At 45.1% G+C, this 24,079-nt stretch overlaps 1 protein-coding gene across 2 annotated transcripts in view; it reads left to right on the forward strand.

Moving 5' to 3' along the window:
- The window catches only part of LOC144799499 (uncharacterized), a 154,524-nt gene that overhangs the window by 44,792 nt on the left and 85,653 nt on the right, over window positions 1-24,079 (forward strand). For both annotated transcript variants that reach the window (XM_078670849.1, XM_078670850.1), the window contains exon 2: window positions 10,627-10,773. In XM_078670849.1, coding sequence (XP_078526975.1) covers window positions 10,627-10,773 — 147 coding nt within the window. The remainder of the gene's footprint in view (window positions 1-10,626; window positions 10,774-24,079) is intronic.

Below are 24,079 nucleotides of genomic sequence, written 5' to 3' on the forward strand. Positions count from 1 at the left end.
ACCCTGGAAGTTCTTGATTGACAATAGCACATCACACAGGGATGGTTCAGACTGAATTCTCCTACAATCGCTGATGTCTGGCTGCTGGGTGTTGAGGGGTTTAAAGTCTCTGGAGGAGCCGAGATTTAGATTTTGTTCCATTATTGCTCTTGAAGATGGCCTCCTTAGCTTGTGGCTGGTCTGTTCTGTATTACTCCCTTGGTCAGTTGTGTCTTCATAAATTAGCTTAGTATGCTTTTTTTGGTCTTTTTTTCTTTTTCTCCAGTTTCTTTCTTGAGGCGCTATCATTTAAAGATGCATTTGAGGATGCATTTAGCCTTGACAGACCCGGGTCTGACCGCCCAGTATTAGAGTCGGAAGTATCGGAAAATTCAGCGCTCGTCTGCTCCAGCCTCTGTAGCTCGCTCGAGATAGAGGCACCAGTTTCATAAATTTCAGAATCAGAATCTGATTCAGCTGACACAGCCAAGGTGCATAGACTTGAGCTTGGATTAAAGAGCTATCACTGTAGGAGTTGTGAGCTGCGAAAAGAGTTTGCATCTGGTCGGCATCCCCCTTTATGATCTCTTTTGATGTATCACTACCAGTGTGTATCCCGGAAGTCTGATGCGTCTGCAGTGCTTTGTCTATACCCTGATCTGGTCCTGGCCCTGGACCTGCGCCATTTTTTGACATGCATAGAACTGACCCAGGGATATTTCCAGGTGTTGTTCTCCCCATTAATTTACTGGCAGCTGACCCAGATAATCTTGTCGCGATTTCTGGGTTTTTAGCAGGTTGCGTGTCCTTGTCACCCTTCTCACCCAGCTGTCCCTCTATCATGACGGGGGATTACCTGGAGATTACCTCCTTGCACTCCTTGTGCTCCTTGTATACCAGGGATTTTTGTATTATGGGCAGGTTTTTTAACCAGACCCCCATCCCCCTCTGGGTCAGATCCCTCCTTGGACATGGGGGTGAATATGCTCGAAATTCGAGGCTGAGTGTCTTCTCCCTGCCTGCTGGATTTCGCTGCTGTTTTTAGATTTTTTATCGTCTGTAATCGCCTTACCTTTTTCTCTATCAAATCTAATTTCTCTGTGCAGTTCACACTGTCCAGACTCCCAGGATTTATTCAGCCTTTATCCTTATCCTTATCTTTTATACTCTTTTTATCTTTCTCTTTCTCTTTAACTTTAACACTCTCTTTCTCTTTCTCATCTTTGTGTTTTGACCCTCTGGTTTCAGGCCGTCTTGCTGCGATCACTGGGTTCTGCGCGGACTGAGTCTCTTGAACGTCTGGATACCCCAATGCGCCTGAGTCCTGACAAACAGCTGGTTCCAGACTGCCCCCGATCCCCCTCTCCTCTGCCATGCTTACTTGTATATCTCGAAGCGTCTTTAATGCCTTCTGCTGTACCCCTCCTTTGCTGGGATTACACCATTGAAACAGGACCACTTCCACTTTTGTCCTCAATACAGTGTGCTGTAGTCTGTACCTCCAGGTCCGTGACCCTTCACGAACCACTCTGACTCTGACAATGAAGAGTGTTCGCCTAGTAGGGTAGGGGACGAAGCAGACAGCAGGCAGCATCGGCCGGTGTTTCCCTAGCAACGGGGCTGAGCAGAGGATTATCGAAGGCTGGAGACCGTTGAGTTGATGATTGCCGGTTGCTGGCTGCCAGCGTTGCTGCTAGCTGCCTTTTTTTTTAGTGTCCAAACATGTCAAGTAGATTATGCGTTAGAGCGACAATGGAGCTACCGTGGAGGGAGGAGGGATCAGGAGATAAGGAGATAAATAAATACGGTGGTGGAGAAATGTCGCGGCAATCCTGCAAGCCGTAGACTTGGCTGGGCTGTTGGCGAGCAGAAGGAATCCCGAGCCCCTTTCCGGAGCGAGTCAGCGGTATCCTTCTAGCAGGCAAAACCTTATTTGTTAACTGCTCTCCCCTGAGGCGGAAGCCGGGGGTTCTCTCACTATTCTTTTTAACAAACGCTACCTGATCTCGTGATTGTCCGTGCAGAGGACTTTCATTTGTGTGTTTTTTAAAACTCGTGATCTCGTGATTGTCCGTGCAGAGGACTGTCATTTGTGTGTTTTTAAAACTCATTTTGAATGTAATTAATTGTTTAAACTTACTGTGAGGAACGCTCTGTGCAAGGCGCGATTACTGCTGTCATTTCACAATAGCGCTGCCCTTTTCAGCCGCGGTCACGTGACCTGACCCACCTCACCCGCCATCTTGAGGAGGTAAGGGGGTGCGCTCTAGTCCATCAACTCTCCCGCCCTTCCCGCCCCTTCTATGTATAAAATAGGAGGAATATCCCGTCCGCGCAGTGGGCGGGCGCAGCGGGCGCGCCGGCGGCGCGCCAGAGGCGCGCCAGAGGCAAGCCCGTCTGCGCCCGTCCGCGCCGGGACCGGGCCTAGGGCCATAACCCCTGCCCAACAAGTGTTAGACACCAATAAGAAGTATTCTAGTCAAGGCTTACTGGCACTTCGGCCAACCACCAGTACCAGCTGTCTCAAAATAATACCCTCTGAGATTCACAGGCACCTGGCCATCTCCTGCCCTCATTGTAGCTGCACCATTCCGTTACGATTATCTGACGTTAATACTACACCAACTAAGCACGATGAAGGAGCTGTTATATCTATTGCCCTCATCAATGCGCGTTCACTCGGTAAGCACAGGCAGGAGATCTCAGATCTTATAACAGATTTTAAACTAGATGTTCTGTTTGTCACTGAGACTTGGACCGATGACACATCTCAGCCAGACCTAGCCATCGCAGTACCGGACGGATATAAAGCACACTGCCAGAACAGGCCCAGACAAAGAGGGGGTGGGCTGGCCATAATAGCTAGAGACTCATATCCTGTCAGAACAACCCCCATTCCATCCACTTCCTGTGAGGCCATGCAATTTGCTATTAACCCTTCACCTTTGTTTAATTTTAAGGGAATACTGATATACCGCCCTCCGGGATCCAAAACAGCATTTTTAACCAGCATTAATACCATGATGGAATCAGTAGCCACTGAAAGTGCCTTTACGGTTCTAGGTGACCTAAATTTTCACTTGGATCAAAGTCACCTAACTGATTCGGTCACCCTCATCTCCGATCTAGAAACTCTAGGGCTCAAACAACGGGTTACGTCCCCTACCCACCAAGCTGGTCACATCCTAGACCCCATATTTTCCAACTTAGAAGGCTTACAAATATCCAACGTCTTACCCATGCCTTGGACTGACCATTATGCAATCTTTGCAACCATAGCCACCAACATTCGTCGTAATAACAAACCCCTTCCCATCCCCAAACAGCCCTTTAAAGATTGGAAAAATATCAATCAGGATGACCTAAAGCTAATACTGGATCACACCCGTCCAACGCTGTCTACAGAGCCTAACTTAGCTCTTCAGCAATTTCACACCTGGTTGGGCCAGGCCACAAATCAGTCAGCCCCCACCAAAGAACTATCCAGAAATAGATCTAAACCTACCGCCCCCTGGTATAATGAACAACTAAGGGCACAAAAGCAAATCAACCGTAATAAGGAAAGACAATGGAGAAAAGATTATGACACAGCTAGCAAAGCAGCTTACAAGGAAGCCTTGGCACTCTATAAAGCCATGATCGTTAAAGCCAAAAATGACTATTACACTGACCAGATCCAGAAAGCCAAAAATTCTAGCAGATTATTGTTTCAAATCACCAAAGTATTGTCAGGTAACTCCCCCGACCTCACTCCTCCCCCATCGCAACTTCTATGTGATTCGCTAGCTTCCTTTTTCTTTACCAAAGTGGATGATATTTACCAGGCTTTTTCCGCTAACTCACTGGTGAGGACAGTCAACCCCCCCATTTTAGCTCCAGTTAACATGTTCCCCAGCTTCCAACCAGTCACCTCCGACCAAATAAAAACTACACTGTCTACCATTAAATCAGGATCACACCTGGACCCCTGTCCACTCTCAGTACTCCTGCCGGTAATGGACTCTATCATACCACTACTGACTCAGGTGTGCAATTCCATTCTCCTATCAGGCAACTACCCAGACCCCCTTAAAAACACTCTACTAAAACCCCTGTTAAAAAAACCGTCCCTGGATAAAAGCGAGCTAAAAAACTACCGTCCCATCGCAAGTCTCCCTTTCATGGCGAAGGTGATTGAAAAAACCATGAACATTCAGATTTCCGAATTTATTGAAAAACACCATCTTCTGGACAACACGCAATTTGGATGTAGGAAACACCATGGGACAGAGACAGCCTTGATTAAGGCTGCTGATGACATCAGGGTAATCGGGGATCAAGGGGGCACAGCCATTCTAGTAATGCTGGATTTATCAGCAGCTTTCGACACGGTCGACCATACCATCTTGGTCGACCGTGTCGAGGGATTTGGCATCTGCCACACTGCCAAAGACTTAATTGCGTCCTTTCTTGCCAAAAGAACGCAGGCTGTTATCTTAGGACCCTTCCAATCGGCCCAACTTTCATCTCCATGTGGAGTACCTCAAGGCTCATCCCTGAGTCCGACACTCTTTAACATCTATGTGTCGGACCTTGCTAAAACCATCAAAGCACACGGGATGAGCCTAACCTCCTACGCCGATGATACCCAACTTGTGTTGGCGATTAAGGGGGATGGAGATCTAGTGGCTGAAAAATTCAAGAAGGGACTGTTAGACATAGGAGAATGGATGGCTACCAACTGCCTCAAATTAAACTCAGAAAAAACCGAGGTACTCATTTTCGGACCCCTTTCGCCAGCCTGGCCATCAAGCTGGTGGCCAGAGGCTTTTGGCACTCCTCCCATTCCAACTGCTAAAGTCAGGAACCTCGGTATCATCTTCGACGAGGGTCTAAATTTCATGGATCATGCCAACAAAACAGTGTCCATAGCACACCTGAAGCTAAAGATGATAAGGAAAATACGTCCTTTTCTTCCTGACTCAGCCATCAAAACACTGGTTACCTCTCTTGTCCTTTCTTCTCTGGACTATTGTAATGGTCTCTTCCTTAATGCTCAATCCAGAGTAATTACTAAACTGCAGACTATTCAGAATGCAGCTGCACGTCTGCTCTCGGGCAAAACAAAATATGAATCCATATCCAACAATATAAAGGACTTCCACTGGCTCACTGTGCGAAATAGAATTCACTTCAAGTCCCTCTGTATTGTGTTTAAAGCACTCAACAACCAAGGACCCCACTTTTTGAAAGAACAGCTACAACAATACAAACCTAACAGAGTTCTACGATCAGCCACCCTCAATCAACTGGTCATTCCTCGCACTAAAACCGTCACCTGGGGCGACCGGCGCTTTTTGGTGGCCGCCCCAAAGCTCTGGAACACGCTTCCCCCTAACATCAGGGACAGCTCCTCTCTTCTCCAATTCCGCAAACTTTTAAAAACCTGGCTGTTTGCTCAATGATCATCCCTTGCTCATGTTGACCGTCACAGATAATTGGTTTTACTAGCGCCAAGACGCCCAAGGGTAAATGATGCGCTTTACAAATATTAAAAATAAATAAATAAATAAATACACTGCAGCCACAGCTTTGCCTCTCATCCCCTTCAAGTTACTCATGTTCGGGAGAGTTTCAGGTACATGGAGGCGCCGTTCTTCCCCCAGCATCTGCACACGATATCACAGCTCGCACTCCGAACTGAACCAAACTGTCAGCTGTCACAGGTCAAACAGGTTGCGAAGACCCCATAGAAGCCGATAATGAAATACCAAAGCAGCCAAAGTATTCAGGGCCTCAAGTTTTTTCTTGGTAAACCAGCTCGTAAATCAGCTCATGTCAGCCCCATGTACGCAGCATCAGTAGCGGGCAACAGATAACAGATAGCAGGTCATAGGTAGCGGCAGACGGGGCCAGTATACTGCTCGCCTCTGCCTCTAATCACACTGACGCCATCTTGCCTCGAAGCTTTCCGAGAGTCTATGCATTTTCCGTGAGCAAGCAAAAAAGCTGCTCACTCATATAGTTGAAGACAACTGTGATCCAAGGCTAAAGACTCTCACTACTGTGCTTTTGCCACACTGGGATCATAGTGTGGAACAAGAATCCTGTTGGTAATACTGCTGGACTATCTTGCAGGCAAGAGGGCCCTACCTGATTTTGGAAGGATTGGTGGACTGTAACCTACAAAGAAGAGCCTGCCCTGAAGGTGTGGAACAACCTAAGTGCTTGAAGACCGTCAGGAGATAAGGTGAAGTCTGTGCTGGTCAACTATACAAAGTTGTCCAGGTGCTGTGCACTGAAAATACCTACAACTGTCTGTTTCACTCAACATTCAGGATTTTACGACACCCTTTTGCCCATGACCCTGCTAGCACAGGAAAATCTGTGTCTGTCCCTAATTGTCTCCAGAAAGCTTGACCGGGAAAAGTCAAAGAGTTAGCTATGCGTGACCACACAGATTCCACAACCACAAAGTGGATCTGTCTTCAGCTCTGTCTGCCCTAATGGCTGCCACATCGGAGTCCATGCCACCTCTCCGCTGGCCACCATCCACTGCTGAGAAACTCCAACCTTGACTGGTACCTGTTACAGATTGTACTTGCAAAAAACAGACACCAGATAATGTATCCTACATATCATAACAAAACACATAAAGTTGCCATAAAGCTTTGCTTGTTCAATATTTACTTTCCATGTACGAGGCAGGTGCAGTGGCTAAGAAACATCTGATAAAAGATAAAAGCTGGGACATGACCTCCAACTGAACACATTGTTGCATATTTACCCAGCAACCACAGAACTACTGCATGCACAGTCCCTGCTCGGAGAACTAAGATCTGGAAGAGAAACCTGAAAAAGTCTACTCTGACCTTACAGCCTTAGCTAACTCAAACCCTCTCTGTCCCCCGGAAGCCCTGGCCGATGTACAGGGGCTGACAAATCACTACTTTCACTCCATGAACAACCTGCTGGACAAAATTGCCCCGTTGCAACTGAAAAGAACCTCCTCAAAAGACTCAAAATTGTGGTATGATGGGAGGCTAAATGATGACAGACGCTCTCTTAGAGTAATTGAACGACGCTGGAGAGCTGCCCCCTCAGCTGACCTCCTCAAACTTCTAAGAATCTCCAGAAACGCTTATTTTAGAAAGATCACAAAGTCTAAAACCGATTTCTTCAGGTCTCAACTAGACCTAGCCAAGAACCACCCCAAAAAGCTATTCGAACTTATCAAAGCCCAAACCAAGAGCCTACCTAATGTCCTCAACGCCAGCCCACTCTCTCAACCCAACTGTGATGAATTTGCTTCCTTCTTCGCCTCTAAGACAGAATCCATTAAATTAGATCTACTCAAGGACCTACTATCCATCTCCGACTTGAAAAAGAGCTCATCACTGCCCCTGGCAGGTGCCCAATCTAATGACATCCTATTATTTAAACTAAAAAACAATGCAACTTAGTCCCACTTCAACACCTAAAGTGAAGACACCATATTAAAGACGCTAAACGCGCTGAAACCCTCCAAACACTTCACAGACCCGCTCCCGGCGAACTACCTAAAAGACTTCATTCCTCTCTTACTACCCCTCTGGACCAAGATCTTTAACACATCCCTCCTTCAAGGATCCATTCCAGACATCCTGAAAACTGGTCAGGTTCGCCTATCCTAAAGAAAACTACAGCTGACCCCTTGGACCCTATTAACTATCGTCCGATCTCTAACATTCCTATGTTAGCCAAACTCCAGGGAAAATGCGTTAACATACAGCTGAACAGTCACATTGATCGATTCAACCTGCTTAAACAATTTCAATCAGGCTTCAGAGCAGGTCACAGCACCGAATCAGCCATGACACATGTATTAGACGACGCTCTAAAAATACTAGACCAAAATGAAGCCTGTCTACTAATCCTAATCGACCTGTCATCAACTTTTGACACCGTCGAACACGACAACCTGCTTGATCTCCTGAAACACAGAATGGGAATGTCTGGAAATGTATTTAACTCGTTCGCCTCTTTCCTTCAAAATAGATCCCAAAGATTCAAGGTCAACCAATCCCTGTCCAACCACATGCCAGTCACATTAGGAGTTCCACATGGCTCCTCCCTCTCACCCACCCTGTTCAACATTTTTATGGAACCTCTTACTGATCTTCTCAGCCTCACCAAGATACACTTCCACATGTATGCAGACGACACCCAAATATATTTCAAGATCCACTCACTTGATGACATCAAATCGCTCAACACCACACTACAAAAAACCCAAACATGGCTGTCCGAAAACCATTTCAAACTTAACTCCTTCAAAACGGAATTCCATTTAATCGCTCCCTCTAACAAAACTCACACTATCCTGGATTGGATGAAGCACTAAACAGCTCTCAAGGGACAACCGCTCATAGTCGACTCAGCGTAATCTCTAGGGGTAACGCTGGACAGTAACCTAAAGATGCAGAAACACATCAGCGCCTCAACAAAAGGAGCTAACTTCCAGCTAAAGACCATGCGAAAACTGAAACCCTTTCTGCCCGCTTATGATTTCAAACAAGCAGTTCAAGCCCTAGTAATCCCCCGCATGGAATATGGGGCAGTAACCTTATGCAGCCTCCCAAGGTCATCGACAGCCCCTCTAAGAGCCACGATCAACTCAGCTGCGAGACCCATCACAGGTTCTAAGAGAAACGCTCACATATCCCCAGACCTGAGAACCCTCAACTGGCTACCATTTGAAGCCAGAATTCATCTAAAAATCGCTTGTATGACGCAGAAGGCCCTCTACCACAACACCCCACACTACCTAGCTCAGAAACTGGTGCTCTGTGCGGGCAGCAGAGCCTCCAGGAGTGCCAAGACTCTTCTCCTACAACCTCAACGATTTGCCAAGAAAAAAACATATAACCGGTCCTTTTCTGGTATGGTTCCGAGGATATGGAACGCTTTGCCCAGTTAAACAAGAATGAACCCTTCCACTGCCTCCTTCAAAAGAGAAGTGAAAGCGATCCTCAAGGCTAAATTCACGTGAACTCTATGACTTTTTACTGTATTTTATTATTTGTTGTGTTCCTGCGATCCTTATTCGTCCTTCTGTTTTTTGCGCTTGCTTAGTATTACTTCTTTCGATTAAGAACTATGTTTAACATACTCGCATAGATCTCTGTATACTATATTTTGCCTTCTACTTATGACTTGTAAAGCTCTCTGATACTTGCAAGAGTTTTGTTCGCGCTATATAAAACCTTCAAAATAAATAAAAATAAATAAATAAATGACCAATAGCTATAATACCCGATAAAAAGACAGTTCTGTGCACAACCCCAGAGTAGGGTGTGAGGTACTGGCCACCAGTAGGCCAGCCCCCTCTCTAACCACCCTCGTAATGAGGTCGAACCCCTGGAATAAGGTTGAGATACATCAAAGGAAAATATTATAGGTTATAAAAATGTTGATTAATTATTCCCACAAAGAAAGGGGGTGAATGACGAATTCAGCCTCCCCTGCCATAAAGGTCAATTTTAGCGCTGAAGGCCACAAGCTGCCTAAATAAACTGGTTGTGCTCTTGTCCGACGGGGGTGGGTGGGGGGTGGTTGTGTCCCAGGGATACACTCTGCCCCACCGATGGTCCAAATGACGTCTTATTCCAGCTCCCAACTATTCCTTGGATTAACCCAATACCTGCCAATGCTAGAAAGATTCCCTCCATATCTGTAAACATGGAGTTAGCCATGTGCAAAATCATTCTCCTGATAAAATAAAACAGCAATACCCACCAATAAGACCCAGTGGTCCTGGGTTGTTTAAATTCCAAGCTTGTTTATTGTTGCTGTCTATAGACCGGCTAGGTTGTTCAGCCAAGAATGTTCATGTTTAACAGGATCACAACTTATTCTGTAGTGGATGGTCAATGTCTAGAATGTGATAGTGGGCAAAAGAATAATGGATTGTCATGTGTCCCAAGTAATTACCGGTAGCTGAGATTAATTTGAGCATTCCACATTCCATTCACTTTTGCTTTTCTAGAACTCAAATTCCAACTGCACAGCTGTGTCTTTTCCTTTCAAATTTCTCTTCGGAGCTGTTTTTGGGAAACAATTTATGCACATGAACCTGTTTGCTCCTATATAGAAAGTGATAATCGCTGGCCCTTGTCTTTTTAAAGCACAATTTACATGGCCAATTCGAACTTCATTTTTATTCTAGTGTAACCTGTCATTGAAATACGTGTTAACCTTTTATATGTATTTAGCATACATGCCATTTATTGGCAGGTGTTGTCATAAGCTTATCATGCTGACAGTGTGGGCTGGACTTGTTCCAATTGGAGCAGGATCTAGACTGATTTGCATATAGCTGGTCTATCCCTGAAGTGGAATAGAGGACTGAAAAGAATGAACTGAAATGTGGCATGAGTAATTAATTGCCAGTGGCTTAGATTAATAAAAGCATTCCACTGATAACAGTTTTAGTTTAACTAAATGAGATGCCCCTAGTACAAGAGGAATGCCCAAACGTGGGTACCATAAAGATTAGTCACTACTGCTTTCTTCTTGTCATTTTCAAGAGTTAGTGCAGACTATGTAGCAAACTTTCAAGTTTTTCTTGCAACTACAGAAGTTTCCGAAATTTCTATGACAGATGATGACATTCTTTCTATTTTTCAGATGATTTCCCAGGCTCAAGTTTATGAAGTCCAGGATGACCTGGAAGTTAAGTGTTGTCAGCCACCATTACGGTTTATGAAGAACCAAACGAAACCACTTTACATAGTCACCACGCGGAGGAGTGCTGGATCCCAGAAGCCGACTCAGGTGAACTTCGAAGACCTCTCAATTCACTGCTTAATTAAGCATTTTTCTCATGATAGTCTCTCCTTATCACAGATTTGATATTCATTATGGTACACAATGTTAAGGTATTCCCTACTCTGAATGGTTTATTGCACAGAGATGACACCAGGAGTGGTAACTATACACTGTGTAATTCAGCCTTAGCTAAACCTGGTTTACTTGATACTGTTTGGGTACGCCTAAACGTACTCTGAAAACCACCACTGGTAGCTCAACATGAACAACAGAAACAGACAACTTGAACATAGTACATTGAAAGAACGTAGTGCATAACAAAAGAGATTGTGGAGGTACCATCCAGCTTCACAATGCTGTAAAGAAAAACTTAAATATGGATTATATTATCCTTACAAATCAACAATCTGTAAAATGGTTTTCTTCAAACAGCGCAGACAATAGTGGCCCTGAAAGGTAACTATTTGGAAAAATGAGCGGAAAGATCCGATTTGAAAGGCTGGCGTGGAATGGGTCTTTGGATTCCCGCAGTAGTGTTTTCCAAAGATGGATAGCAGTGATCAGGCAACAGGCCAGCAAATCTCTTTGATGAGAAACATGTTAGGATGAACACATCTGTGAAGCAATCAATACAAATCTTTATTTGACAAAAAACCATAACAGTCATAAAACACATATAAATAAATAAGCTACATTTCCCAGCTAAAATCAAAGGTACACATTTCATAAGGCGAACAAGCCAACATAATAAGAGAATCAATAAGTAGAATCATACAAGAAGGACTTCATACCTTTTCCTAATAGCTATGGCCCTTCTGATAACATTTAGCACTGCATAACAAGACTCTGTCATGCAAAGGTTCTCTAAAAACATCAGCCCTTCCTTGTATACTCTCAGTTTTGATCTGCGAAACACAAGGACCACAAATTAGAGCCTAGGTTCTGCATAAAGAGGACAAAACAATATTAAGCGACAAGTGCTTTGTTTAACAATGTTACTACAGCGACATTGGAGTAGATCATGTGACCATCTACATTAAAGAGGAATGGCAACCTTAAAATGCATCATACTAAATCTAAAAAGAGTTGAATAGCAACAATGGATGGGGTTTAAAATCCAAAATAAGTAAGCTTCCAAATTTTAGTTGATATTGGTACACATCTAACAACTGACACCAACAGCTGAGCCCTCTGTAGCCTCAGATCAGAACAGCACTTGAGAAAATGTAGTTTAACTTCAATTTTACTTTTTTAAGTCATCACCTAAGGGTTATCGATTAGCTCTTTCACGCCTATTGTCTTAAACGATATCTTCAGATAGGCTATCAACGGAATCCGGGCAACCCCATTCAATGGTAGACAATCAGCAACACAAGATCTGACCAAGGCTGACTCCAAGTTACTCCAGTTCTTAATCCACAGCAAACATAGGGTAGATCCATCTGATCCTCTGGAAAAGGGAGTCCTTATTCCTTCTGCCAAATCCGAGAGTAGTCCCCAGGGGAACCACAAGTAACCTCAGAGTGAAACTGTTTTCTACCCTTTGAAGGATTGTTGTGTTTGTGTATCCCCACAGACCTGCTCCACAAAGCTCTGCAGAAATACATTTACTTTTATACAGGTTAATCATCTCTCTGGTGGGTTCTTGTCCCAACCTGTGGGCATATCTAAAAATTGCCTCTATATTCCTCCTAAGCTGTTGTGCTTTTGGAGTTAAAAGTGAATTCCATTTAAAAGAGGAACTAAAAAGGATCCCTAAGTAATTAACATCTTTCACCTTCTTGATAACTGATTTCCCCATGGCAAAGGTCTTTGGTCTGGTACTTGGGGCCCACAAGTCATAATAAATGGTTGATTTTTAGATCCAATTTTTCCATGTATGAGGAGAAGGAGTCCAATGAGAGCTTCAGGCTGTTTGCTGTGCAGGTGATCAGCACCGCATCATTCGCATACCATACAGTAAAATTAGGATGGATTCTCTACCAAATCGTGGGGTGTCCTTTCCTACCTCGCTAGATGTTTAGAAATGCCGTTTATGTAAAGGAGAAAAAGGAAAGGGGCTAGGATACAGCCTTGTCTTACATCCTGTGTGGATCTATTCTGGGAGTTAGCTTCTCCCTGCATGCCATAACGAACCCTGACAGTTAGGTCCTGATGTAGGCGTTTAAGTAGGGTAATGAGTTCTTTCTCTACCCCCACACTTACCATCAAGGCCCAAAGTTTTGAACGATTAACCAGGTCAAAAGCGCTAGATAAATCAATAAATACCAAGTGCAGGGTTCCTTTTTTGCCATTCCATTTTCCCTGCAATCATATAAAGGGTTATACACTGGTCGAAAGTCCGAATACCTGCCCTAAAACCAAAATGGCACATTAGACAAAATTTTAATTTCTACGGCCCATGATTCCAGGCGGGACAGAAGTACCTACCTAAACTTTTCAAGTTAGAATCTAGGAGCAAAATTGGTTTATAGCATGATGGTAGGTGTCGATCCCCTTTTTAAAAAAAATAAATTGGGACAATTGTAGCAGCCCTCCAGGAATCAAGAATTTGGCCCATCACAGTACTCCTAAACAAATTAGTTAACAGAGGAGCCCAAAGTTCAATATTAGATTTAAGATTTAAAATTATCTGCAGGGACACCATCCGGGCCTGGCACTTTCCCTAATGCGCATTTCCCAGTGACATTAGCTACTTCATTAATTTCTATTAGCAATGGGAGGGTCTATGTGCCTGTATCAGGTGAATTAGAGTAATTTACTAAAGAGGTTGATGAAAATCGCTATACCCAGAATTATAAATCTCGGTAAAATGGGCCTCCTATAGATTAGCTAGAATCACTACTTCAACCCTTGGGACATCTTGTTCTGTGAAGAAACAGGTCATTAGTTAGTATTTATAAAAACCTTCTTGCAGCTCTAACATCGTCTAAAGACCGGGGGTGGATTTTTAATATTGCCTTTAGCTCCTTGTGCCAATGTGCAGGCTGAGTTGAACCGTCTACATGGTGGCCCCTTAGTTGGGGGTTTCCTTGAGGTTCATTTATCTGAGATGACTCTGCATATGATATCAAACCCCTCTAATATAAAATGGGCTTCTGCGTTATCCGATATACAATTTAAAACAGCAAACCATGTTCTGGGGCTCAATCTGGTTGTTAAAGGCCTCATGATCTACCTTAGCCTATGTAATTTTAATATTCTTTTTCTTAGAGAACTCTTTGCATCAACATTTATTCTTTGTGGGTCATGATTGCTCACACACTTTGCATTGATATTAAAATCAAGAAGGCATGAAACCATCTCAGATGTCATTACAATGAAATCTCTGGCACTCCCTCTAACATTACTCGTAAAAGTTGCGACTTTATTTGTCTCTTTGCTAACCATGTCACACGTTAACCATCAAATCATGCCTCAAAATTAGATCATTTAGAGCCTTCCCATATGACTTATGCTTAAAATGGGTGAGATTTTCCTTACTTTGAATCCTGAAGCCACATACCTTTTGCACACTATCATAAAATAATATTGATATCGCCCACCCAAATTAAAACTGTCTCACGTTTAGCTCCCAAATTAAAAGAATCCAGAACGTCATCAAATTTCAGTATGGCAGCAGTGGAATGCTGATTAAAATGAATTATTATAATAAAAATTTACCAACAAGATATCATAATCAACTGGAAAGGCTAGCAAAGTTTTTTTTAATTATTTTTTTTCCTTCCAACCAGCAGTTACTTATCATATAATACATTACATTTGTCAAGCATTTTGTTGCATATGACACTTATTAGTATATTACATACTACACACATAGCATTTAACACTTTCTCCATTACAACTGCAGCCGACTGTGATTGAAATTCTTGTGGCTACTGATCTCATCTTGTGTTGCTGTTGCACGCTTTACATTACATCTAGCCCCAGGTGTGTGTCATTCAATCAGGTGGTGTAATAGTGTTTTTGATGCTATTAGTCAGCTCCTTAGTCGCCTGCAAGTATTGAACAAGTGGTTCCCAGAAATCTCTGGGCCACGAGGCTTGTGGGATGTCTTCTGCGTAAGTTTCTAATGTTTCTTTGCAATAGGTCATGTCCATGATCCAGTCTTTGAGCCTGGGTGGTCTTTTGCTTCCCCATTTTTAGGTCTCGATTATCTCTATCCCACAGGGATAGATTGGCGAGTATATAGTAGGCAGTTTAAAATCTCTACCAACTGCGGATTACGTCCAGTTCATGTGAGGCAGTCGTGTGAGGCAGGCGCGTGCACATCTAACACCATCAGCATCTGCATCAGACTTCAAAGGAATCCGCTCCCAAGCCGCTCCCCTGCCCCCCATCAGACTTCAAAGGAATGCACTCCCCCTCCCCCGCCCCACAGCAATGCGACAATGTTTACATTAGCCTTGCTCCTCAAATGCTGTTGCTGTGTTGCCTTCTCTGTAGGGACACTCAGCTTGAAAACACTCGACTTGCTAGGTGCAATGATGTCTGCCCTGCCACCATTTACTTCAGACCCTCACACACCCTCTCACCCTCACACACCCTCACACCCTCTCACACCCTCTCACCCTCACTCACCCTCACACACCCTCACTCACCGTCACTCACTCTCACTCATCCTCACCCACCCTCACCCACCCTCACTCACCCTCACACCCTCACACCTTCACCCCCTCACCCGCACAACCCTCTCACCCTCACCCCCTCACAACCCTCTCACCCTCACCCCCTCACACCCTCACTCACCCTCACTCACCCTCACTCATCCTCACACCCTCACACCCTCACCCTCACAATTCTCTCACCCTCACTCACCCTCTCACCCTCCCTCTCCCTCTCCCCCTCACTCACCCTCACCCCCCTCACCCTCACACCCCCTCACCTTCACTCACCCTCTCACCCACCCATACCCACCCTCTCACCGTCACAGACCCTTTCACCCTCTCACACTCACCCTCACACACACACACACACACACTCACTCACCCACCCTCACCCCCACACCCCCTCACCCTCACACCCCATCACACCCTCAGAACCCACACCCCCACACACTCAGAAGCCACACCCCGCACCCTCACACCCCCTCACCCTCGCACACCCTCACACACCCTCACCCTCACACCCCCTCACCCTCACACACCCTCACACCCCCTCACCCTCACCCTCACCCTCACACACCCTCACACACCCTCTCACCCTCACACATCCTCTCACCCTCACACACCCTCTCACCCTCACACACCCTCTCACCCACCCTCTCACACCCTCTCTCACCCTCACACACCCACACACCCTCTCACCCTCACACCCTTTCACCCTCACACCCCCTCACCTCATGCCTCACACTGCTGCGCGCCTCAGACCGTTGCACGCTGCACACTGCTGCATTACTTATACTACTGCATTCTACACACTGCTGCTCGCCTCACACTGCTGCCCGCCTCACACTGCTGCCCGCCTCACACTGCTGTCCGCCTCACACTGCTGTCCGCCTCACACTGCTGTCCGCCTCACACTGCTGTCCGCCTCACACTGCTGCATTACTCACACTGCTGCACGCCGCACACTGCTGCATGCCCCACACTGCTGCACGCCACACACTGCTGCACGCCACACACTGCTGCACGCCACACACTGCTGCACGCTTCACACTGCTGCACGCCTCACACTGCTGCACGCCTCACACTGCTGCACGCCTCACACTGCTGCACGCCTCACACTGCTGCACGCCGCACACTGCTGCACGCCGCACACTGCTGCACGCCGCACACTGCTGCACGCCGCACACTGCTGCACACTGCTGCACGCCTCACACTGCCACACGCCTCACACTGCTGCACGCCTCACACTGCTGCACGCCTCACACTGCTGCACGCCTCACACTGCTGCACGCCTCACACTGCTGCACGCCTCACACTGCTGCACGCCTCACACTGCTGCATCGCTCTGGGACACCACCACATCACTCTGGGATACCACCACATCACTCTGAGATACCGCCACATCACTCAGGGACACCATCACATCACTCAGGGACACCACCTCATCTCTCAGAGACACCACCACATCCCTCTGGGACACCACCACATCCCTCTGGGACACCACCACATCACTCTAATACACCACCACATCACTCAGTCCCACCACATCATCACTCAGCACCACAACAGCATCACTCAACACCACAGCAGCACTGTCCTTGCTTGCTACCAACAAGCATTGCCATAGCCAATAGGATTCACATTAGGAAAGTGTAAGCTATTGGCTTTATAAACAACAATGCTATTCATTTATATATTTTCAAAGCCAACACATATTAAAAAAAATTGTCATTTACAATACCAATAGCTCACACTTTCCTAATGCGAGACCTATTGCATTGCAAATGCTTGTTTTGCTATGCGATAGGCTAGCAAAGTTTTCAGAAAAAAAGGGGAGGACCAAACTTTTGTGATCTTAGATCCTGGAATTTGTACTAATAAAAAAGTTGTAAGGCCAGTTTTAGCCCTTCCTGCAAGGGCAGCAAGGGCAGCAAGGGCAGCAAGGGCCGGTTAAAAAAAGTCGTAATACTCATCTAAGGTAAAGTCCTCAGTCATCCATGTTTCTTGCCAACAGAAAATATTTGCTCAGCTTTAAAAATCAAACCAGTCCGGGTTATGGATCTTTGAGCGTGCACCTGCAATGGTCCAGGAAATACTCCAACCATTGCTTCATAAAGCAGAGCTGGACCTTTCCACCCTAGGGCCAGGATTTGGAAGAGAAAGTTGACTAGGAAAGGAAATTTGGTCAGGAAGTCAATCCAGTTGATTCAACCGTGCAATGGGCGAACATCTATTGGAAGTAGACACAGGAAGGGAAAGAATCGAAGGGGCGGAAATTATTCCACACGATGGCCTGTAAAAAAAAAAAGGTCCAACGGGTGTGCGTCAAGTGAGTTAGATGTTAACCCAGAGAGATGGAGCCTAGTCGGAATGTCTTTTGTCATCGCCTTATCTTTAAAGTTGACAACAATGCAGTCCTTTTTTTCATCAGTTAGTCATGGTCCTCCCTCATGTTGTGCCTCAAGGGGAGGGCACCTTTCAACATCATCACAAGGGGGGGGGTTGCTTGGGAAGGGAGTTGCGATATTGGGAGCTTCAAAGGCTTTTGAAGACAATTAGGAGTGTAACTTGGCAGGCCACAGGATTCATTCACTGGAACCTGAGCCCCACCTCTCCCATTTAAGGAGTTTGGTGAATTATCTCTCATCATACCATAAGTTCACTCCATGCCCCACTTGTAGGATGATTGGTCCTCCCAAGAGGACGTTAAGCAGACTCCCATTGAGCTTGTTGGCCACTTGATGGTATTGAGTTCGAGACAGGACCCACTAATCAGAGATGGGATGGAATAGCAGACCGCCCCTCCCCATGTGCAAGGTTCAAATTGAGCAAGGTTTCCTCAATTTTTGGTAGGCGTGTTAGAATAGGGCTCAAGGCTGCCGTGAGAGATGTTTGGGCACACTTGGAGATCTCCACGACTAATGAGGCTAAATTGCCCCCTCCAAACAGCAAGCTTTTCTTATCTCTTTCTTGCCCTGGGCATTGAGGGTTCAGGACACTATCTTTTGGATTTTGTCATTTGCCCCCCTCCCCTCCCCCTTTTTCCTTTTTGCTCCTTGTCTCTTCTCTTTTATCCCTTTGCCTAGGATTTGGTCTGGGATTTCCATTCCTTCCTCCTGATCAGTATGCTCTTTATCAGGAGTAATTCCTGGAGCAATTGCGAGGAGTGCAACATCTTAATCCTTATCTATCATAGTCTTGGCTGGGCCTTTATTTGCTGTTATAACGTCATATGGCCCCTGCAAGGTGTGTATGGCAGGTGGGAATGAGAGGGATAGGCCCCAGCCAGTTCAATTTATTTGCTTATCACCCTCACCGCCCGCTGCAAGACACTATCCAAGGCTGTGCCTAGTGTATAAGCCGGGGAGTTGTTTTACATTTCCCTTTAATAAAACCACTGGTAATTTCAAAGATAGAGTAAAATAAATACCTTAACCCCTCCCATGCTCATGACGAGCTCAGCTCATCATGAGCCACGGTCCCGTGTGCTCATGACGAGCTGAGCTCGTCACGGGCATTAGAACGCTCGCATGCGGGGATAATTCCCCTGCTGTGCTGAACATTCTATGAAAACGGTTGTGGCCGTGACGAGCTGCGCTCGTCTTGAGCACACGAGAACCGTGGCTCATGACGAGCTGAGCTAGTCATGAGCACCGGGGCGCTGTGCGCGCCCCAGCCCCCCAGCACTTCAGGGGAATCTGCCCCGCAGTGAAGGGGTTAAAATGAGGTTGAAAGACGGGGGCAGCTAGGCTTCTTCCAGGCAAAGATAGGCCCGTCTTGGCCTGGTCTTCACCTAGGCACACGCCCGGGCGAGTCTTGCGCTGCAAGAAGTTACTTGCTTTGGTGCGTGCTAGGGGACGTGGTCCCACCCCAGCGTGATCAGCAGGAGCAGCCAACTGTGCGGTAAGTACTTGCAGGGAACCACTGCAGGAATGTCCCTTTGTTGTGCCTGTTCATGAGGCATCTATCGCCTTACTGTTTTACAAACTTAGATGGGAGAGATTCCTTGGGTGCACCAGTTAGGGGACTATGCAGCATTCATATCCTATGTATATGTTGCTTCATGATGAGACAACTTGTTGTTGTGACCAAAAGTTAAATAAAGTTGTAAATAAAAAAGGGTGCAATGTAGGATCTTTCACCCTGTAGAAAGAGTCTCTAGTTTGTTCACTTTTTATTTTCTGACAGCATACTCACATAGTGAGGTTCGGTCATGTGTTCCCTATGGAGCTCCTTGTTGTTTTCCCTATGTTATCCTAATTGTGCACGTTGTAGGCCACTTCTGCTCTGCACATGTTACAAAAATATCATGCTTGTTTTTGTGCCACATTGTTATTTCGTAAATAGGCTGCACATGTTTTCGTATTCTGTTCTTCTGCGGGGATTCAGACGGACCATCTCATGCAGGGTCACTAGCACCCAGACATAATAGAGAAATCCAGCTGCTGGTTTTGAACACAGGTTTTATCATATAACCCGGGACTTGTTGTTTTGAAAGCAGACAGAGCTGAGACAGACTAGCAGAGCACAGGCCCCTAGAGGAGAGAGCTGCACGAGCTGCGGGAGCTGAGATGAAGAACAGATACCTATGTATGTCAGGTACAGGGTTCGCCACTAATCCCAGAGATTTATATTATATAACTGTTTCCATGATGAAGGTAGGTTTAGGCAAATGTGTCAACTAATATGACAGGGCTTTTTATTGTATATGGTCTCCTAATTATGCTAATCACATTGTTGACCTGCATATGCTTTCTAATTGCAGCGCAGTTGTTCCTGAATAGAGCACTGCAGTCTGAGCAAATATTGAAAGCTTTCTTTGTGTCTCTTTTTTTATTTATTGAGTCTAGGTATATGAGAGAGAATGAAAGAGGACCTGTTACAGCGATCCCTGAGAGGGTCTAGAGTGTTGTGTTCTGGGTTGCCAAATCACTTGTCTCTCTGGAACAGTTAGGAGGGCAAGTGAGGCCCTATTAGCTGGTTGGGTTTGGGCCCATAGGTACAGATGTAGTATGGTGATGCAGTTCCTACATACTGATGTTCTATGGTCCTAGACATAGTTCTATTTCTAAGCAGAATCCCTGCAACAGTTCAAGGCACAGTTTGCTCTGTTAGAGCATCACGACTGTTCCTCTAATGTTTTCACTTCTAGAAAATTAGTTAGGGACATATTTCATTCAGTACACACATACCCCCAGATTCATCAAAGTCCCGTTTTGCGAGTCCTTAATAGCGATTTTTAAGGAATCGCTATTAAAGACTCGCAAAATGCGATGCATGTAGAAATCACAATATTTTTTGCGATTTCTACTGCTTCCTTATTTGCGATTCGGTAATTGCTAATCGCAAATAAGGAATGGCTTTCCCATTCATTCCTATGGGCCTAAAGGCCCATGGGAATGAATGGGGAGTCATTCCTTATTTGCGATTCGCAATTAGCGAATCGCAAATAAGGAAGCGATTTCAAGGGTGCCAGGGTGTCCAAAGGACACCCTGTAGCACCCCTGAAATGGTATAGTACACTGGTGTTGCGCACACACATGTCCAAAGGACATGTGTGTGTGTAACATACAACTTAGAAAAATGCACTGAAGTGCATTTTTCTAAGTTTTCGCTATTTACCACGTAGTTAGACTTCGCGGTTAATAGCGGCCCCAGATTGCGAATTCGCAATTTTAAAATGGTTCATGAATTGCATTTAAGGAATCTCAAATTGAGATTCCTTAAATGCAATTATTCGCAATTTAGCGATTTCTAAAATTGCGATTTTTGCATTTGGGATGATGAATCCCAAATGCAAAAATAGCGCTCGCAAAGGGCCAGATTCTCAGAATCTGGCCCTTTGCGAGCCGATTTCGGCTTGATGAATCTGGCTGATAGTTTTTTTAACAAGCTGCTCTTTAAGAGTCTATAAAGTCAGTGATAGTTAAACATTAAGCGAACGCACTGCAGAAGGCAAAGCTGACATTCATGACGTCATACAGTAACATGAAATTACGGGTGCCATTGTAAATCCTGATGTTTAACTTGTCCTTTATTCCCTGTGGAGACCGCAGAGCATGCTTTACATCAAACTAAAGTTTGACTTACATTTTTCTTAACTTTTATATGGAATGTTAAATTGGAGGAGTACAGTGCTGCCAAGGGTACGCCATTCTCACACCGTTGATACCAGCTTGATATTAGGCGGGTTAACCATTGCCTGCTTTGAGATTACAAAAATTGTCACAAAGCATTTGTGTATTGCATTGTGAATTGCAAGGGTCTTGAGCACTCCTACTCAACCCTCCTTTTCTAATTATGTGCAAGAGATTTTTTTTTTTTTGTAGTTAAAAATGTCTATTATGCATCCCAATGAGCTTTGCAAACTAACATGCTGCATTTTCAAGCTGAGTTGCTGTGATTTTGTAGAGCGTGCCCGAGATATTTTTAACCAAAGATCTATCTACATGCTCACACTCCTCTGAGATGAAAAGTTGACTGTGGAATATACAAAAGCATTAGAAACAATACCTTCCAATTTAAAAGAAAGCAAACAGGCTACGCGTTTTCGAAATAATTTTTTGATAAAGAGTTGCAAAAAACATGCGGCCTAGCGTCCGCAGCTGTGGACTTGGTTGGGAGGCATAGGGAGGAGAGCTGCCGAGATGCCTTGGTATAGGAGAGAAATGGGGAGCAAAAGAGCAGCAAGAAACCTGGAAATGGGCATGGCGATTAAAAAATAAACAAGCATTTACAATGCAACGGTTTCGCCCTTGCAAAAGTTAGAGCTATTGGCATTGTAAATGACAACATTTTTATTTATGTGTTGGTTTTGAAAACAGATAAATAAATGGCATTGTCATTTACAATGCCAATAGCTTAATCTCTCGCACATGCCACACACATACCCACAGAGACAATACATTTGCATGTCCTGTACCCCCAGGGTCTCCCCTAGGTGTCCCAAGGGTGGAGGTGATGTAATCATGAGCTGGGTCCTTATAAAAGATGTTTTATATGCCATGGGGATGCGCACTGTAGAGTGGGGAACTATACTATTTTTGCATATTCAGGACCCGCAAAGTCTCCCCTAGGTGTCTCTGGGGTGGGTGGAGGGTCATGTAACTATAGGCAGGGCCCTTAAAACATGTTTTTGATATGCCCTGATGATAGAGAAATTGCACATTTCAGTTTTCCCTTTGTAGATGCCTAGCCCCATGGGATAACATTGCAATTGTTTATGAATGCATACATATTGCTAGGAATTGAAGACATATCTTTCAAAAACTTAGAAGAATGATATTGATAACTCCAACAATATGCTATTGTTGAATGTATCCTAACTTGCACGAAAATAAGTTATAAGGCATTCTTATCTGTATGCCAAGCGTCAGCCTTCCTGCAGTCTTCCCTGATTGAGCATAGTTAATTGGATTAGCCAGGCTGCTTTGATGAAGTGATAAGTGGCTCACCCAGGGAGAGGCTATCTGCTGGATAAGCTCTGCTACAAAGGAATGCCAGAGCTAGAGGAGGAGGAATAGGGCAGGCATGAAATGGCAGGTTCTTGTAACCCAGTCCCCTCTGACCCACCCAGATGGGAGGCTTAAGGAAGGAATCTGCAGATGTTAAGCTTTGGAGAGCTATGGAATTGAGCTATGCTGAGAGTTGGTTTAGTTAGCGCTTCATGGTCTGCTGAGATATCAGCCCAGTCGAATTTTGGAGGAATTGTGCTTTCTGGGAGGAGATTATGCTACTTTGGAGGAAGTGGTCATGCTTGGGGGGTTTGCCTTGCCCCTCCTGCTTGACCACAGAGAACACTGAATAATTATGTGAGAGGTGCCGAGCCTCTCAGATCGCTAGTTAAAACTCAGAGAAGAAGGAAGATTGCCATGCTGGTACCTTAAATTGCACCACAAAGCCCTGCATTCTGACTGACTATTCTTGCTGCATTATCTGGAAACTACAGATTAAAGAGTGGTTCCCTGCAAGCTACAGGTTAACAGAGCTCACCTGCATCATCACGAGCAATTGACCCTTCCTTGAGTGTGTTCAGTAGACTTTTAAGGGTTTTGTCCAGGTGTATTGTGAGATTTGTGTTCCCAAACGTTCAAGCACCATCTTGGTAGCTCCCTGAAAGTCTAACTGGCGAACCCTCAACAAATCCAGATTGGTAAGAGTATCGAGGGACCCCGTTGTAAATAGCTCCAGAAAAGTTTCTAAGTCTGAAGGTACAATTTGACCAGGGTCTCCCACTCAGTGTATCGTCGCAGGGCTCCATCGCTGTCTGCCTGAAAGTTTTACTTAGTCAAGCATGAAAAGGTGTCCCAGAGTGGTGCTATAGGTTTCTAACTGCTAGAAAGTGTTTAATCTTTAAAAATTAATATCTCCCGTTCCCTACTTTGGATTATTGTCGTTTTGGTGTCATTTTAAAGATACAAATATTTCCTAGTTTTTATTTACTGAATTGGTGGTTTTAAATGCTTTACATACCTGTCTCCTAAATTAAGACTGCCTGCTCACAGCCAAGCTACCCAGGGTGGAGCATGGGAATAATTTATAGAGACCTATGCTGAGCCCTAGACTGTGTAAGTGGCCTTATTGCCTGTGTTAGATGCATCTTTAGAATATGACTCGTTACTACGCGAGTCAAAATATCGCATGGCATTACGACACGGTAGTTACAACGACTGTGTTGTTACCACGCACCTTACTACGCAAGTCAT

The sequence above is a fragment of the Lissotriton helveticus genome, chromosome 12 (assembly GCF_964261635.1).
Source record: "Lissotriton helveticus chromosome 12, aLisHel1.1, whole genome shotgun sequence".
NCBI classification, from domain to species: domain Eukaryota; kingdom Metazoa; phylum Chordata; class Amphibia; order Caudata; family Salamandridae; genus Lissotriton; species Lissotriton helveticus.